This window comes from Oryzias latipes, chromosome 5, assembly GCF_053564925.1.
Source record: "Oryzias latipes strain Hd-rR chromosome 5, Olatipes_Hd-rR_3.1".
In the NCBI taxonomy this organism is placed as follows: Eukaryota; Metazoa; Chordata; class Actinopteri; order Beloniformes; family Adrianichthyidae; genus Oryzias; species Oryzias latipes.
The window spans coordinates 19,871,936-19,889,066 of NC_136241.1; the positions used below are offsets into that span (position 1 = coordinate 19,871,936).

Sequence of the window (17,131 nt, forward strand, 5' to 3'; positions counted from 1 at the left end):
TAAAAGTCCTATAAAATATGCAAACCTATGTACAGAGGAAAACAGAGCAAAAAAAGGAAACAATTTACAGTATATTCATCCCTTGATGTATTTATATATATATTTATATATTTATATTCAAACTTTTGCTTCGTTCTCTTTTTGTTTTTCGAACCTCCACTTTTTGTTGTTTTTCTTTTTTCATGTAAACCTGCAGCTTGAAGTTTGGAGCAAATGAGGATGAGGTACCAGGCATTCTAGTTCCCACGGTTGTCGTGCTTCAGCTTTACCCCCTCCTCCAGACATGAAAACACTGGTAAAAGACATGGGCTCAAACAAATGGCGAGGAAAAGAACAAACAGTGTAGACGGTTTTCCGTCCTGGCCTCGGAGCAGACAGAAAGGACACACGGCCGTAGACCAGACGTGTGACATTTAGCATGTTATTGTTAGGTAAGTTGGGTTCAGGTGGACGTGGTGGGGTAGTGGCGGGGAGTTTTGTTTTAATTCACTGCTCGTGTTGGTCATCTGGCTTACACTGAATGCCACGCTCAGATTGCTATGTGACCCCCACACACAAACAGAGGCATCCTGGGATGTGTAGTTGTGGTCTTTAAGCCTCGCTGGATTTGGAAGGTAAATGTTAAATTATTCAAACTGCTAAAAAGGTTAGGCGCAGACGCTGGGGAAACAGCATAATGAGCAGTTTATAGGAAAACTTGTAACAACACCCAACAGGAAGCATTGTCTTCCAAAGTGTCATATAGCCTAATAAATATTCATCCATATAAATATTCATTAAGTAATCTCCACCAGCTCAAAATATGTTGAATGCAAAGTCCAATAAATCCAACTCTGTTGACCTTTTGCAGGTGGATAGTAGGTTCTATTTTTGGGGATTGGAAGGGGAAACTGTAAGCTAAAGCAAGGGGAAGGCGGCTTCAGCGATGCAACAGTTGCCGCTCTTATCAAAATTCACACTGCCCTCGGCAACGCCCGCTTAAGTGACCACTTTCAATAAAAAAGTATATCTACATGCGTATATGCATGTTTCAGGCTGATGTATTTTAAACAATTGCGTATATGCGTCGCTATGACTGTTTTTGGGCTTGACGTACAAAACGTGTGTTGAAAGTTAAAGCATTGAAATTGAATTTGGTAGTGACGCCTTTTTAAGTTCACTGTAGTGCCAACCGTTTGAATATTGATCATTGCGGTTTGTGCCCGGCTGGAATTCCATGACACCAAGTCATTCATTTATCGTGATGAAATAAAAAGCCTGAAGGAAGATTCATGAGATTTTCACCGCTTTGACATTTCACACCAAGATTCTTCCAACTGTAGGTGGCAAACATGTGCAAGTAAACAGTAGAAAAAGAAAAAAAGCCCCTCACATCTTGTCCAGTGTGAACGTCAAGGGCTAACTGCACGTTCAGGAATGCGTTTTAGCTTGTGTGTGATTGTGCCACACATGCTAGTTATCTAGGTGTTGCTTCGATTACAGTTTCAATGTTTGTTTCTTCAAGAATATTAGCCAGTATAACATTTAGAAGTGTATGCTTCCAGTTAGGTAAAAAGAGCAAAGATGCCTACATTTTCCCACTTTTTGTGGTGCAGGAAACAAGTTTTCCAGCATTTTCTGTCATAGCTGTAAAAAGGTAAGAATGAAGGATCAACAAAAAAATCTCTGTAACATTCTGTGTTAAACCATTCCAGCAGCAAAGCCTAAGTAAGCTTTTTACTTATGATAGTGCACAGCTTTGATCAATAGCACCTGTGCTAACAGCTTACCCAATGCCCACTTGGAGTGCGATTCTGAACATGAATGCATGTGTGTATTGAACAACATTGGTCCAACAATGTCTTGTTGTGTTGGACGTGCAACGAAGCTCTCTGCTGTGAAGTGATATGGATCTGGCTGCAGTTTTGACATCATAATAGCGCATTTGCTGCTCGCAGTAGTTCTTTTTTCTTTTTTTTGTTGAACCTTTTGATTTCGTAGAGCACAGTGCTGGATGGCAGATTCTGCAGGTGACAAGGCACACCCTGACATGGTGAGAGCCCATACGCTACATGCACTTTACTGAATGCAAAAAGAGAGCAAGGGTTGTGAGACCTATTTGTTTTGGTTCAAGTTTCAAAGAAAGTTTGTGTACTTGTGTGTGTGTGTGTGTGTGTGTGTGTGTGTAAGCTGGAACGATATGCTTGGAATAGAAACGAAGATAATTGTCCTTTTCCTCTTAAAAAAAAATCAGCCTGATTCTCTTGAAGCCTGCTACTAAGTTGTGGCTTTTCGCATTTTTGAGATCATATTTACACGATGTATGTCTTCTCGCACGTTTCCCCTAGCAACATTTCCTGTGTCAGCATACATCAGAGATAGGAATGCCTGCAGTTTTGGGAGCTGCCAGGTTTGCGATTCTTCCCAAGCCGAGCATCGTTTCAAACTTCCAGCTATAATCGACAAAAAGAATAAATAAAAAAATTTACAGCTCAACGTAGTCGGTAGCCATTCTATATACAGACACACATATATAAAATATGTGCACATATAAGTACATAATTTGTGATTAATATCTATTATCCATATATATTGTATATATGAATACATTTGCTTGAATGCTTGTTATACATATATATGTACTGCAAATATAAACAAGTTCATATATTTCAAACATTTCTGGTGTTTTTCTATCTATGAGGTTAGGATGTCAAGTTAAAAAAGATAAGGCTGTGATACGGAGCAGCCCCTCCCATGCACTTGCCATCCCTCCAGAGACAAAAAAGGGAAAAATAAAAATAAAGATTTTAAGTAATTGTAAACTAGCGAAGTGAAAGACCTCATTTGGTCATCTGAAATAGTTCTGGCTGTATCCAAAAAGCATATCAGCAATATATACGTACATATGAATATATATGTATATGTATATATATATATATATATACACATGTGTTGTATATATTTTATATGTACATGTCTTTTTAAGTGCAACTCTCCAAGCAGTTAAGAGCAACTGAAAAGAGATGCAGTGGTCCAATTGTATTAGAGCTACAAGTCCTCAGTGATAAAAAGGTTTGGTCTTTTGGTCCCTAAAACAACTAAGGAATGACAGATAAGACTCCCTGGAGACCGTTGCTATGGCTCTCCTTGGCAACGGTTTCCCCTGGAAACGGACAGGCACTCCAAGCTAAACATGGCCATCCCAAAATTTAAGCAAATCTGTGTCCTGCGAACACCTACTTGGGTCCTCCCTCCGAGAATGTGTCCCTTCTTGTTTCAAGTCTTAGAAATTGGTCTTTAAAAGTGAATTGTCCAAAAGCTCACACCATTCTTATGAAAGGATCCTCTGTGGCAGCTTTTTTTTAGTTTTTTTTTTTTTTTTTTTTTAAGTTGGCTTTGTCCTTGCTGGATTTCTTTTGACATCCATATTCCCTTACAGAGTTGATATCGTTGGTCACTGTATTTAGGTTTAAAGTAGGATCTTTTACTTTTTTCCCCTTTCGCCAGTGTTCAAGGAAAAGTTTTTGTGGTCCAGAAAAAGTTAGCTGTCTTTCAAGCGTGTGGGGTTTGTTAGGGAAGGGGGTGTGTACATGTTTGCAGAAGAAAAAGAAGACCCGGGGCTGACGAGGTTCATCCAGCTGCTCTCTGAGTTCCATATGTTGGTACATCCTAAAAGGAGGCGCCCTTGACCCGGTCACTGCTCCCTCTGCACTTTTTTTCTGAAGCAGCCTCTGTGGCCCAGATGTTGAGTTTGCACTCTGTGGTGGGTAGCAAATCTTCAACATTTAATTCAACGAAACCTGAAGAGATAAAACAAAAATTAACAAAAAATACACAGCAGCTGCTTCTGTTTTTTTTTCCCTTAGAAAATTTGACTTCTTTTTTATAATTCATAGCAGGGTTGCCCAAAAAATAATAAAGCCCCACTCCAATCATCTTTTGGTCTATTTTCAAAGTGTTCCCAGTGGTCTTTTAATTATGACGATACAATTTTTAGGGATAAAAAAAAAAGAACTCTGTTGTTTTCTAGGACATAGCTTCCTTTAGTGCTGTAGAGTTGTGGGGTGGGACTGTTGACAGTTTTACTTTTTAAAAATATAAAAGTAATCTGCCCCATTTTGTTGCTTTTTGGACGCGTTTGGCAGTCGCCTGCAGTGATTTGCCTCGGGACTCAGGTCTGGTATGGCTCGGTTAGTTTGTGAGTGTGTGATAAGTTGCCCTTGAATGAAGTCATCAGTGGTGAATGAACGACACAGCCAAAACTCTCCATCACACAGATGAAGGGAGGAGACAAAGAGGAATGGCACAATTACCCGCCTGAGGGGTAATAAATGCCTCCCCCTTGAAAGCACTTCCTACCCCGCGCTGCACTCTCAACCACTCACCAATTATCTTTTACCTACAGGGCAACATGCAGCGTCACTCACTGTAAAGATGCTCTGTATATAGGGGAGGTTGTGTGTAAGTAAATGCTTCTACAGCTTTGTTTATGTCAGCTAGCCATTAAAAAGAAATGATCTATCCAATTGGAGTATCAGAAACATATTAGAAGGCACTTATCTTCACATCAAAGCACTTTCCGTGTCTGATAAGTGGGCAGTTTTTTCATTTTTATTTATCGGGAGCCTTTAATTCAGACGATCAGGGAGAGCTCTTGCATTTTTAAAGAGTTGGTTTCTTTCCAAACAGTTTCCTCAACTAGTTTTCCTTCAGTAAAATGGCGTGATAAAACTTGTGCATTAATAAGAAATCTATACTTGGAATGTGAGTGCAGACGTTTTTGGAGAGGATGTAAGAAGCGCTGTTTGCTTCATCTGATAGGTTTGATTTGTTTCCAGTTGATGCCTGACCTGTCTTTCCCTGTGTGTGATGGCTGCCCCGGCCACCGGGATGGTGGTGGCTGGCGGGGGCAGGGGGCTAGTAGGGGCGGTTGGCATCCTTTGGCCTTTTGAGCTGAACCTTGAGTCTTTTCATACCGATCTGGAAGCCGTTCATGGATTGGATGGCAGCTTGGGCGCTACCTGGGTTGTCGAAGCTCACAAATCCTGAGGGGGAGAAGGCCAAAAACAAATGAGAGGAGAGGAGGGGCCTCATTAGACTGACAGGCAGACCGGTTTTGTTTTCTGGAGGGAATGAAGAGTGAGCATGGTTCTCATGAGATGATATTTTCCTCTACACATTCATGCTACATGAAAACGAGAAATGAAACTGTGTGGACGTTCACGATGCAAAGACAGACGCATCAAAATGAGGATGAGTACCGTCCAAACATCAACCACCAGGAAGGGATATTTAGTTTAGTGCTTTTCCATTTAGGTGCAGAAAGATAGAAAGGAAAAACTCTCACAAATTCATGCTGTTGTTAATAAGCAAAAACCAAAACGTTTAAAAGGAATTTGACTTGATGGACTCGCCTTTGAGGATTCTTTAATGTCCATCGAGAAGCCTAAACTCACTCTTGGTAAATAGTTGGCAAACTTTTTTTGGTGTGAAAAAAAGTTTTACTGTTGATTTGATAAGTCATGAAGAGAAACATGACCTTCATCTGGGAAAAGTAAAATCTCTGTTTTTTAGTTAAAACAGCTGCTAGGATCAAAATCAAGATGTTCTGCATCCTTTTCCCTTTCTTATTAGTTTAATTACGCAGATCCAAGCAGAAATGATGCAGGTTTAGGATTTGCAAAAAAACAAAAAACAAAACGCTGAAAGGTTGGGGAGGGGGGTGTAGACTGTGGCACAAAGGGTGATTAGTACAAAAAAAGAAGAAGAATCAGAATAAATAACCAATAATCTTTTGGTTTTGTTGATTTTTACCCACCAAAGCATTTACTTTGGTTTGTCGCCCGATCCACAAACACTTTGGAGGAGATGACATTACCGAAAGGCAGGAACATCTGCATCAGCTCTCCATCCCCAAACTCTTGAGGGAGGTGGTAGATGAACAGGTTGCAGCCCTCCGGTCCTGCATGGACACAAACACAGAGAGAAAAAAACGAGAAAGGAGAGACAGATGAGGAGCAAAGGTAAGAGAAAAAAACACAAGAGGGAGATGGAAGAGGAGGAGGACCTGGAGAGAGAAAGATCTAGCCAAAGAACACGTAAAGAGCAGAGTAAAAGATAAAGGAAGATGGAAAGGTTTGGTGTTAGCTCAGGCTGATACAATATATACAAGTGTTGTGATGCACTGTATTGATTGCAGATGTTCGGCTCTGTGGATCTCTTATCGCTTCATCTGTTTCACTTTTCCCTGCCCATTAAGTGTAATTGCTCTTTTTGTTTGCTGGTTACAGAGTCTGCATCCACTGTCAGGCTCTCCCGTCGGTCATTTACAGGCAAGAAAACTCAAATTTTAACAGCATCAGTTTGTATTTGTTTTATTTATGTTCCGTTTTCAATTAAGACAAATATCGTGATTAGTTTAGTGAAAAGGAAAAAAATAACTCAAATAGGGTGTGTAACTCGGGAGCATGTCAGGTAACAAGGTCTGGCAACATTTACCCAAAAATTCATTCTAGTTTAGAAAGTATTTAACAAGAGAAGTGCACTTTCAGTGTCTATTAGGGATGCCACAATTCTTGACTGAAAACCAAACTGTATGTTGCACCTTTAACCTCTGGCATAGTCATCACATTTTGGGTTACATTACCACAGTAGTTCATTCTGCTTAACTGGGGCCCTGTGACTGAGTGTAGAGAGTGAGCTCAAATATTAGGTTGGATCTTCTAAGGTTAAACCGAATTGTGGGAAAAGGGAATTATTGCATCTCTACTGCATGCTATTATGTTTACGTTGCAAGTGTCAAACACGTATTTCGCTTAATTTAAGGGTTTTATTAAACGAAAGGATTTATTAGCTATTGTTTTATTACCTTAAACCAGGTATACTATGAGCCAACTAAAAGGTGTTTCTTCCTTGTTACTGCTCATTAGCAAGTATAAAAAAGGATTTTCTCCAAATGTTTAGTTTTTTGTTGTTGTCCAGTAATACACAAATCATAAACACAAACCGGAACAAAACTGTGACTCAAAATTAAGTTTTGCTTTGAATCGAATCGTGGGGAAAATGAATTGTTGCATCCCTAGTGGTCAAAAGCATCAGGTACCATTCAAAACGAAGGCTGTACTTATAAGCCTTTTTTATGTTTATTGAATGATAATTCAATAAACATAAAAAAACATATTGAAGAAAACTGTTAGATCGGTGTTGGCAAAGTTGAAGGGGGTGAGGCTGTTCTGTAAGATTTCCCCACAAGAGGGCAGTAATGTCCAGGACAAAGATGTCCTGCTCCTGGGGGTCATTAAGTTCACAGGGATTTTTGCAGCCACATAGAGAAATAAAAATCATATATATATATATATATATATATATATATATATATATATATATATATATATATATATATATATATATATTTATGTATTTATACACACACACACACCCTGATCCACACCACCGCAATCTACAGTACTGATTTTGGGATGTCATTTGTCCTCGAAAAAATGCAGTCGGATGATGACAAAAAGAGGCAAGGTAGTCCACACAGCCGGGGTGTCACTCCCAGAAGTAACAATAGCAGACATTGAGGACAGTAAGAAGTACCTTGGATTTTCACAGGCAACCTGTAACAGGCAACAAGAAAATCTGCACCTGCCAAATACCTCCAACGAGTGAGGCAAGTCCCGAGAAGCCAGCTCAACAAGAACAAGACACGGGCAATTAACAGTTACGCACTGGCAGTTATCAGATACCCTGCAGGAATAATAAGATGGCCAAAGGAAGAGATACAGACCACGGATGTTAAGACACGAAAGCTTCTCACCATGCATGGAGGGTTCCATCCCAAATCCAGCACCCTAAAACTGTATGGTGGCCGCAAGAAATTAGGCCGAGGACTAGTGAGCGTAGAAGCCACTATCCAGGATGAAACATCCATGATGCATGAATACATCAAGCTCAAGGCCCCAAATGACATTGTGCTCAGTGAATGTCTCAGGCAATGGAGAGCAAAGAAATGCAGTGCTGGAGGACAGATCCTCATGGGAGGACAAACCCCTGCATAGGATGTACCACCGGACCATAACTGTAGTGGCTGATATCAAGAAGTCCTACCAATGGCTACAAAGGGCTGGCCGACAGAACAGCACCAAAGCGCTCATCCTGGCAGCTCAGGAACAAACCCTGAGCACCAGAGCGATAGAGGCTCAGATCTACCACACCAGACAAGACCCAAGGTGTAGGCTGTGTAAAGAGGTGCCTGAAACAATCCAGCACATAACTGGAGGGTGTAAGATGCTGGCAGGTAAAGCATACATGGAGCGCCACAATCAAGTGGCTGGAATAAAATACAGGAACATATGTGCAGAATATGAACTGGAAACCCCAAAGTCAAAATGGGAAAAACCTCAGAAAGTGGTAGAGAATGAAAGGGCAAAGATCATGTGGGACTTCTAGATCCAGACTGATAGAATGGTTATGGTTAACCAACCAGACATTGCAGTGGTGGATGAAGAATAGAGGAAAGCTGTTGTGGTGGATTTGGCAGTGCCAAGTGATGGGAACATCAGGAAGAAGGAACATGAGAAACTGGAAATACCAGGAACTCAGAGAAGAACTGGAGAAAGCATGGAAAGTGAAGGTGACAGTGGTGCCTGTGGTAATTGGAGCATACGGAGCAGTAACCCACAAGCTGGAGGAGTGGCTACAACAGATACCTGGAAAGACCTCAGACCTCTCAGTCCAGAAAAGTCCAGTGTGTGTGTGTGTGTGTGTGTATATATATATATATATATATATATATATATATATATATATAGTATAGTTTAGTATAGTATATAATAGCCACCTTTTGCTTTGATGACTGCTGTGCACACTCTTGAGAGAGAGAGAGAGAGAGAGAATGCCAAGACAATGCAGACTCTTGGCATTCTCTCTCTCTCTCTTTATATTTATCTTATATATATAAAGAGAGAGAGAGAATGCCAAGAGTGTGCACAGCAGTCAAAAAAGCAAGAGGTGGCTAGTTTGAAGAACCTACAATATGACATATTTTCAGTTGTTTTACACTTTTTTGTTATGTATATAATTCCACATGTGTTAATTTATAGTTTTGATGCCTTCAGTGTGAATCTACAATTTTCATAGTCATAAAAATAAAGAAAACTCTTTGAATGAGAAGCTGTGTCCAAACCTTTGGTCTGTACTGTATGCTTTAAATTTATTCACAAGTAAAAATGTTGTTGGTAGTCTCTTCGGGCTAAAACGTCTAAAACGCCGCTGCGCCGCTTTAGCAATAATGTGTTTACTCATGTCGATCCTAAAGTGCACCCAAATAACACAAAGTGACTGTTTTTTATTCCGATGTGACAGAGACAACTGCAAAAGTGAATGTCTACAACGGTGTGACCAGTGTGCGTTACCTTCTCGTTGCTGCTGTGGAATGATGGGAGGAGGGTGGGGAAAGGCTTGGCTGATCTGACCGTATGCAGCAGGATAGGCTGCTGAGACACACACACACACACACACACCCACACACACATGCCGCAGATCAGATAACAGTCATGACCACAGCGCACGCAGGGATACACATAAACAGTGTGATATATGCAGGAGCACAGCAGACAATCGATCAGATAGCAGACAATAGAGTCTACATGTTGCACAAACACACACCAAAACACAGCAAAGAGACTAAACGAATGCGGACCGGCGATCAAAATTCTAAACTGAGCACAGGAGTGTTATCTTTATCCTCACCCCCCTCCCCCTTCCTCCCTCATCAGTCCCTTGAAATCACACCCATGCATATAAACAGGCACACATCAGTTCTGCAGTGACATGGACAGACAGACCTGCATACTGCTGGACTCCTGTGTAAGCCTGCTGGAGAGGATCAGCTGCAGTGGGACTTTGAGCTGCTTCATCAGAGACACAGAGAGTGGAGGAGGTGGTGATGGGGGATCACAGATGGATGGAGGTGTGTGTGTGTGTGTTGGGGAGGGGGTGAGGCAGAGATGTAGATGGAAGAGAGGGCATGGAGGAAGGTGGGAGTAATATATAACAAGTGTGATAGGGAGGAGAGCGATGGAGAGAAGAATAACAGAAGAGAAGCAAAAAGGTTAGAGATTTGAGCAGTAAGGAGGCAACTTCCTTTGCTTTCAGAGTGTTTTTTCTCCTCAAAGGCATCTCAAAAGTAGCTCATTTTATGCTAGAAAAGAGGAAAAGCCCAACTTTGCACAAAATAAGTCAGCAAATGCATAAAAATATACTTGCGCCTGTCACACAAAACTATACATTCATCCCTCAAATGTGCAGCATGACAATATGCACAAAACAGGACACACCTGTTGCTGCACACACTTCATAATCTGTCTCTCTGATGTAACGCTGTTTAAAATTGCGCGTCTCATTTGTGAATAAAGGATGGCACTCAAAAAGAATAGACATAGGTAACAAAAAACACTGATGATTGTAGTTTAAATACTCACTGATGAACATTGTCTTTTATTTATTTTTTTCTTTTGGCATTTTTCACATGATGGAGGACATGCAAAAAAAAATTACGTTTAAAATTGCGTTTCTTTTTTCAAATTTTTGTAAATCAGGAGCAGACAGAAAAAGATTGTATTTGTTTTCGTAGACTGGGTGAGCCACAATTCCTACCCAATGCTCAGCAATGCTCAGGAATGGGTAGGAATGAACTACTGCTGCTCTGCAGAAACTATGTCCTGGAAAACGACAGAGATTTTTTGGTTAAGGTTGGTTAAGGGATGTGCTTTAAGAGGTTATTATAGTTCCACCATACTTTTGCTTTTTCAAAGGATGATCCGCATTTTTTGTGCTACTTTTTTTTTTCCATTGAATTTTTATTTGTTGGTTAAATAGAAAAACCTATTGAGCTAACTAGCCTCTTAGGAATCAATGTACTTAAGTTTCCCCTTTTTTCTTCATAAACCCATCATAAATATGAGGTGTTTTTTTTTCCATAGAAAACAACCAAAAATTACATGTAAAAAAATGTTTTGACGTGATAATTTAAAAATATGTGAGAGCTCTAAGTTTAGCTTGACTCCCCTAAGTCCTTACAGTAACTGGGAGTTAGAGAATGGTACCTTCAGACAGAGAGGAGAGGAAGCAGCCACCCTGAACCCCGAAACAGCTCCGCGGAGCCACGCCCAGGCCGTTTTTCTCCGAGTCCTCTCTGAAAACCACCTCCTGCAACACTGAGGAGACAGGAGTGTAAAAAAAAAAAGCAGACAGATTGTTCTTCTGGCTCTTCACAAACAGAACCAATGAGGCACTATCCATGGCTCATGGCGCAGAGGCACACTCTCCAGGAGCCTCGTAAGTGCCTTTGCCACACACTCATCTCCATGACATGTTCACTGCCTGCAGGCTGAATGCTGTCCTCCTCAACATGCCTCAGTGCTTTTCACAGATGTAAGCCAACACATGCAAACGTTCTTATTATAGTACTAGTTCTGGTACGAAGCCTCTAATTAAACTAAACTTTCCTCCGGCTGTGTGCGTGCACGCCCCCTCAAACCTACCTGGGTAATGGTGGATCCCGTTGGTGAAGACGGCTTCTGCAGGCGGCTGGCCGTTCGCCTGCGGGGGTGGCATGCCGGTAAAACCATTTACACTGATGGGAGAGGGGATGCTGGTCACAGTGGGGGCGCTGATGCCCGGGGGAGTGCTCCCACCTGCAACCATGAGGCAGATATACAAAGACAGGGAGAGACAGTAAGAACCCAACTGGATTTTTTTGCGACACGCACATACAAAAAAAAAGAAAAAAAAAGAAAGAAAAAGTGAAACGATTTTTCGAGAGTGGCCACCTCTTAAATGTCAGAGGGGCCGGTCCAGTGGGCCGGTGAAGAGACTAAATGTCAGGGCTGGTTTTGTGTCCCAATAAAGCCCTTAGGGTTACAACACACCCATTAGATCTGAGGCTAGGACGTTGTGTTGGAGGGAAAAATATGTTCACCTCAAACAGATCACAGCTCTCACAATTATGCTAATTTGATTTTCTTTATTATGTCCAAAAACAATTACGGGACAACTGTAAGGTGTCAAAATAAGTCAATTTTGTTTTGTTTTCAGTTTTTCGCTTGAAAGAACTGAATTTTTGTTGTTGTTGTTTTGGGTGTTTTTTTTCTATTTTAATAACTAGAAACATTTGTACTGCTGGGACTGACAGTGTTGTCAGATAGAGTGATGGTTTTCCAGCCGAAAAGTAATCTAAAAAACACCAGATCCTACACAAAAAAAGTGAATTAATGATTAATTAGACGTAATTAGCCACTATTTATTACTTTCAGTTTTAATGTAAAGTCCAGCTTTGAGACATTTTTTTAATGATGATACATCGGCTGCACGGTGGCGCAGTGGCTAGCACTCTTGCCTCACAGCAAGAAGGCCCCCGGTTCAAGTCCCGGCTGGGGGACATGAAAAACACAACATCAACAGGGGACCTTTCTGTGTGGAGGTGTATGTTCTCCCCGTGCATGCGTGGGTTTTCTCCGGGATCTCCGGCTTCCTCCCACCGTCCAAAAACATGCTTCATAGGTTGATTGGCAACTCTAAATTGTCCATAGGTGTGAGTGTGAGAGCGAATGGATGTGTGATTGAGGATATTCTACCCTGCGACAGACTGGCGACCAGTCCAGGGCATCCCTTGTCTACGCCCAAGTGGCCGGGATAGGCTCCGGCAACCCCGTGACCCCGAAAGGGAATATGAATGAAACATTCACTATTTTTGCAGCTGGTCAGACCAAACATAAAATAACTGATCTATGAAACTAACAATTACAGAAGATCAAACCTTGAGCTTACGCCCCCCCCTTAATATCAAGAGCAATCAGAATAAAAGAAGGAAAGGTAAAAAAAACACAAATATTCAAATACTTGGGGCTCTGGTAACTAGCCTCTTTACGAATTTAAGTTAGGTCAACAATAAGCAGATTTTCTTGTGAAATGCATGAAAGTGGTTTGATTTTGAAATACCAGTTCTAGGGAATACAATATTTTAAATTAATCACTTGATACAATACTATTGAAACAAAACAAAAAAACTAAATTTAATAATTTATCACCAGGGATAATTTGGTGTTTCCCTAATTTTGTGCGACACCAACCGTAAAAATCCTCCCAAAAACTTGTATACATTCATGAAACCAATGATCTATTGTTTCTAATATTACAAAAATCCCAGTTGTTTTCTTCACAATGGGTTTTTTCAGTGTAGCTTTATGTCAGATTCAAACACCACGTTACTGTTAGACAAACATGAAATACGTGATCTATTAAATGGAAAGTGATGACGTATTAAAAATGTCTGCAATCTATGAAAAAATTAATAAAGCATCACATTATTAGTATATGCTGAGTAAACTTTAGGCACGTAGTCAACCCACTTGACATGGGCTCAGTACTGCATTACCTTGCTTCCTGCACCTGTAACTGAACAGGAAATATCAAAATTTTGATTATGAAATAAAATTAGTAGAATCATACACATAAATTCCATTTATAGAACAAATTAGTGGATACATTTATTAAATTATTATCTGCTCATGATGGCGAGGGCGATGACAGGTGCACCACTGTCTCACGTGCCTCCCCTGTGAAACCGTGCCTCCCCAGTTGAAACGGACGTTACGAGGAAATATAACCACAGAACTGACCCCAGCTCATCCAAGGTATTTGCAAGCGCGCAAAGCAATTGTTGTCTGCAAAGTCAGAATCAAAAACCCCCATTGGGTGGGACACTGCCCAATCTGGCAACACTGGGACTGAGAGGAAACGGGAAGGGAGTTATTGAAATCAGTCCTTTTCTTTGTCTGATGTTGAGTTCAAATAAGGAAACCAAAAAAAACCCAAAAAACCCAAAAACTGACAAAGACTGATTGATCTGAGGTAAACCAGGCCAGCAGTATCATGGTCTGCAATCAAGTGTTTTGCATTTTAATATTTACAGAATTAGATGCACAGAATTATGTGTGAGGATGTTAATGTGCCTAACAACCAAAACTGTTTTTTTTAAGTCAAAGAAAAAAAAGGCTAAAAAAAGACAAAGTTTAAGAAAAAAAGACAATTTTGTCATCAATTTACGATAGGCAAGAAAAGCTTTTTTATTTCCTCATCTAATACTGTCAGAATGTTCTTTGTTGAGAAGAAAATATCACAACAATTTCAGCAACCTTGTCCAAAACTCCCAGGCTCACAAATCTTACAAACATTGGATTTCAAGGTATTCAGAATATTAAATATTTAGCACCTCTTTTGCAGTCACTTATTTCTCTTTATTTCCTTATTAGCGCCCACAAATAACAATTTCATAGCATTTTCGTGCTCAAAACAAAAAATAAAAACTAATCATATCCAAGGCCAGACATAGGTGTGGGCAGGGGGGGCATTCCCCTCCAAATGCAGTGACTGCCGCCGAAATCCAAAATTAACAGAAAACACGCACAAAAGCCAAAACAAATAAAGAAACACAAAAAAAAAAAACACCAAAGCAACAAATAATACAACAATAACATAAAATAACTACATTAAAATAAAAGACAGATAAAAATCACAATGATTGGCAGACAGACAGATGGACATATAGACAGGCATAAAAAAAGATCAAATCAGTCTCCACAGGGCTCAAACTAATGTCCTGCTTGTGCCTGTCCCAAGCATAGTAAATGCAGAGGGTAAGGTCAGGAAAAAGCATTCAACATAAAACTTAAAAGACAAATCAAATGGATCAAAATATTGATATATTAACTGATATGATCATAGCAATTTTTTTCTAACTATTTTTGGGGCTTGGAAGGATATAACCCCAAATTCTCAGCACACCCAGACTTGCCCCCTGATATTCTACCTGCCCCCCATAGTCAGGCTGGCAAAATTATGCCACTATCTTCAGAAACTAATAAACTGTGCTTTTAAATGCCATCGCTGCAGGGGGTTGGGGTTTGCCCTGGATCCCGCTCTCACTGTTACCTGACGTGGGGGTCAGCGGTGCTCCTGGGAGCCCGTTGATGGTGGCCATGTGCTGCATCTGTGCAGCAGCGAAGGCTGCCATGGGACTGAGGTAGCCTCCCTGACCTACGGACGCCATCAGCGCTGCCTGCTGCTGCACCTGCAGGCCGAGCAGGAAAAGAGGCTTTCAGGGGAAGGTGGAGTAATAAAAGAAAGGGGTTACTGAGGGAAGAAAGATACATATAGCAGGAACGGTGGGTCTGTAAAATGCAATAAAGTGCGGTGTTGGGATATAAAACTAAAAGCACTTATAAAGGTAGTTCTTTAAAACTTACAATTTATTAACAGTGTTTCTTAAATATATGTTTGTAGAATTGATCTAAGCTCAATTTCCACTTCTGCAGTTTCAACACATATGTAAACTGTGTTATAGCTTACTATTTAATCTGCATGGGTCATTGCATGAACAACTGTGGACATATAAAATGTTTTGTGGGTCTTGCCTGAGCGTAGGCTCCGTAGGCTCCAAACTGCAGGGCCATAGGGTTGAAGATGCCCATCTGACCAGCCATCTGCTGCATGCGGCGGATGGTGCGCTCCTTATCCGTGTCAGCGAACTTCACCACCAGACTAGATGACGCACCCTGTACACCCACCCACACACACACACGACAGGCAGTACATGTCAGTGCGGTCCGGCGGACTCGTGACATAAGCTTGTATGTGCGCTCTCACACACATTCCTGCATCGTCTTCTGTTTTTCCTGCCAAGGCAGTGGCCTCAGAGCTACAGTTGGTGCTCACTGCCCTGAAAAAATTTCGAATAGGTCATATCTAAAGGACAAATTTCCCTCGCCGGGATTAATAAAATATAAATTAAGTTATAGAAGGTAATTAAATGCTACTTGGCTAATCTCTGGGGTGACTCACATCCCTCGCACACACCTCACAGCTGCGACATACTCACAGGCATTGTCTGGCTGCCGTGTAGTGCACTGATGGCTGCCTGAGCTTCAGCGTGGGACGAGTATTTTACAAACGCACAGCCTGAAGAAGAAGAATCAGACACATTGAGTGAGGAGGGGGGTCCTGAAAAAGAAAAAGATTGTGTGAAGCGATGTTTTTGCTCTTTTTTTTTTTTTTTTTTTTTTTTTGGTGAGCAGCATTAACAACTCCAACATCCTCCGATGGGCCAGAAAACACCACGGCGTTCGGGTGTCACTTACTATTGACAAGTGCAGCTGATGAATTTGAATGATCAAGTTCCCAGTAATTGTTGAGCCCACTTAGCTGAGTAAGCTGGCTGATGAAGTCTCGTTAATGGAGCTTCACAGAGGACTCCGAATGATCAAGCGCACTGTAATCATCAGGCTTAGTTATCATCTGGCCTCATTGATTGGCTGCTAAGCCCAATGATGAACTCCATGCAGTGAACTTGTGTAGTGGTCTGACGACGTTCTGAAAGGGAATTTCATTCTAGTGTGACACAAAGCCTTATGGGTAATGGGGAGGTTTACGTTTTCTTCTTTCTTGGGCTGTCTTCATCAAAGCTGTGTGAGTTGGCTCACGAGGTTAATAGGGTTCGTCCACAGAGTGTTTTTTTTTCTTTTCTTTTTTCTCTGGGCAAAACTTTCTAATGGCACTTTCTGACACAATTCACCAAATCTGTATTCTTACGTAACTTTCTGTGGTGGTTGTGAAAGAGCCTGCTTTGATGGTCGTAGCAGGGAGAGTTTGAGGAGAACTTTGCTCCTTCCTCTGAAAGGCCAAACAGTTTCTTTAAAAAGTGTCTGCAGACTCAAAGTCTAAAAAAACCTTCCAACTTCACCTTTGCTGTTCCCGTCAGGACCTCTGAGGATGGTGCATTCCTCGATGCTGCCAAAGGACTCAAACAGACGCCGCACATCATCTTCTGACTGTTGCTTGTTGAGCATGCCAACAAAAAGCTTTCTGTCTTCTGAAAGGAAAAACAGAGGGTGACAATGAGGCCCTTTGGGTGTTTTTTTTTAAACCAAATTCTGTTTAAATGGATAAACAAAAGGTATCTCAATGTTTAAAGAAGGACAAACAGAAAAAAAAAGCAAAATCTTAAACATTTCTTGGGTCCCATGAGGTTATTTTTCATGCCTTTCCATGGCATCTTCACACAAAGAAGCTACAATGAAAGTCCACACTTCTT

At 41.0% G+C, this 17,131-nt stretch overlaps 1 protein-coding gene across 19 annotated transcripts in view; it reads right to left on the bottom strand.

Annotated features, from left to right (window-relative positions):
- Nucleotides 1-17: 17 nt before the first annotated feature.
- The window catches only part of celf4 (CUGBP, Elav-like family member 4), a 107,616-nt gene continuing 90,502 nt past the window's right edge, over nt 18-17,131 (bottom strand). For 3 of the 19 annotated variants that reach the window (XM_011475136.4, XM_078947434.1, XM_078947433.1), the window contains exons 4-14: nt 16,781-16,909; nt 15,920-15,999; nt 15,456-15,596; nt 14,974-15,112; nt 11,526-11,678; nt 11,088-11,198; nt 9,828-9,893; nt 9,396-9,476; nt 5,798-5,941; nt 4,830-5,024; nt 18-3,779 (exon numbers count right to left, since the gene is read on the bottom strand). In XM_011475136.4, coding sequence (XP_011473438.1) covers nt 4,897-5,024; nt 5,798-5,941; nt 9,396-9,476; nt 9,828-9,893; nt 11,088-11,198; nt 11,526-11,678; nt 14,974-15,112; nt 15,456-15,596; nt 15,920-15,999; nt 16,781-16,909 — 1,172 coding nt within the window. In that variant the 3' untranslated portion in view covers nt 18-3,779; nt 4,830-4,896. Of the gene's footprint in view, nt 3,780-4,829; nt 5,025-5,797; nt 6,063-9,395; nt 9,477-9,827; nt 9,894-11,087; nt 11,199-11,525; nt 11,679-14,973; nt 15,113-15,455; nt 15,597-15,919; nt 16,000-16,780; nt 16,910-17,131 lie in introns of all 19 variants that reach the window. The other 16 variants (XM_011475141.4, XM_011475138.4, XM_011475139.4 and 13 more) reach the window with 16 other exon arrangements.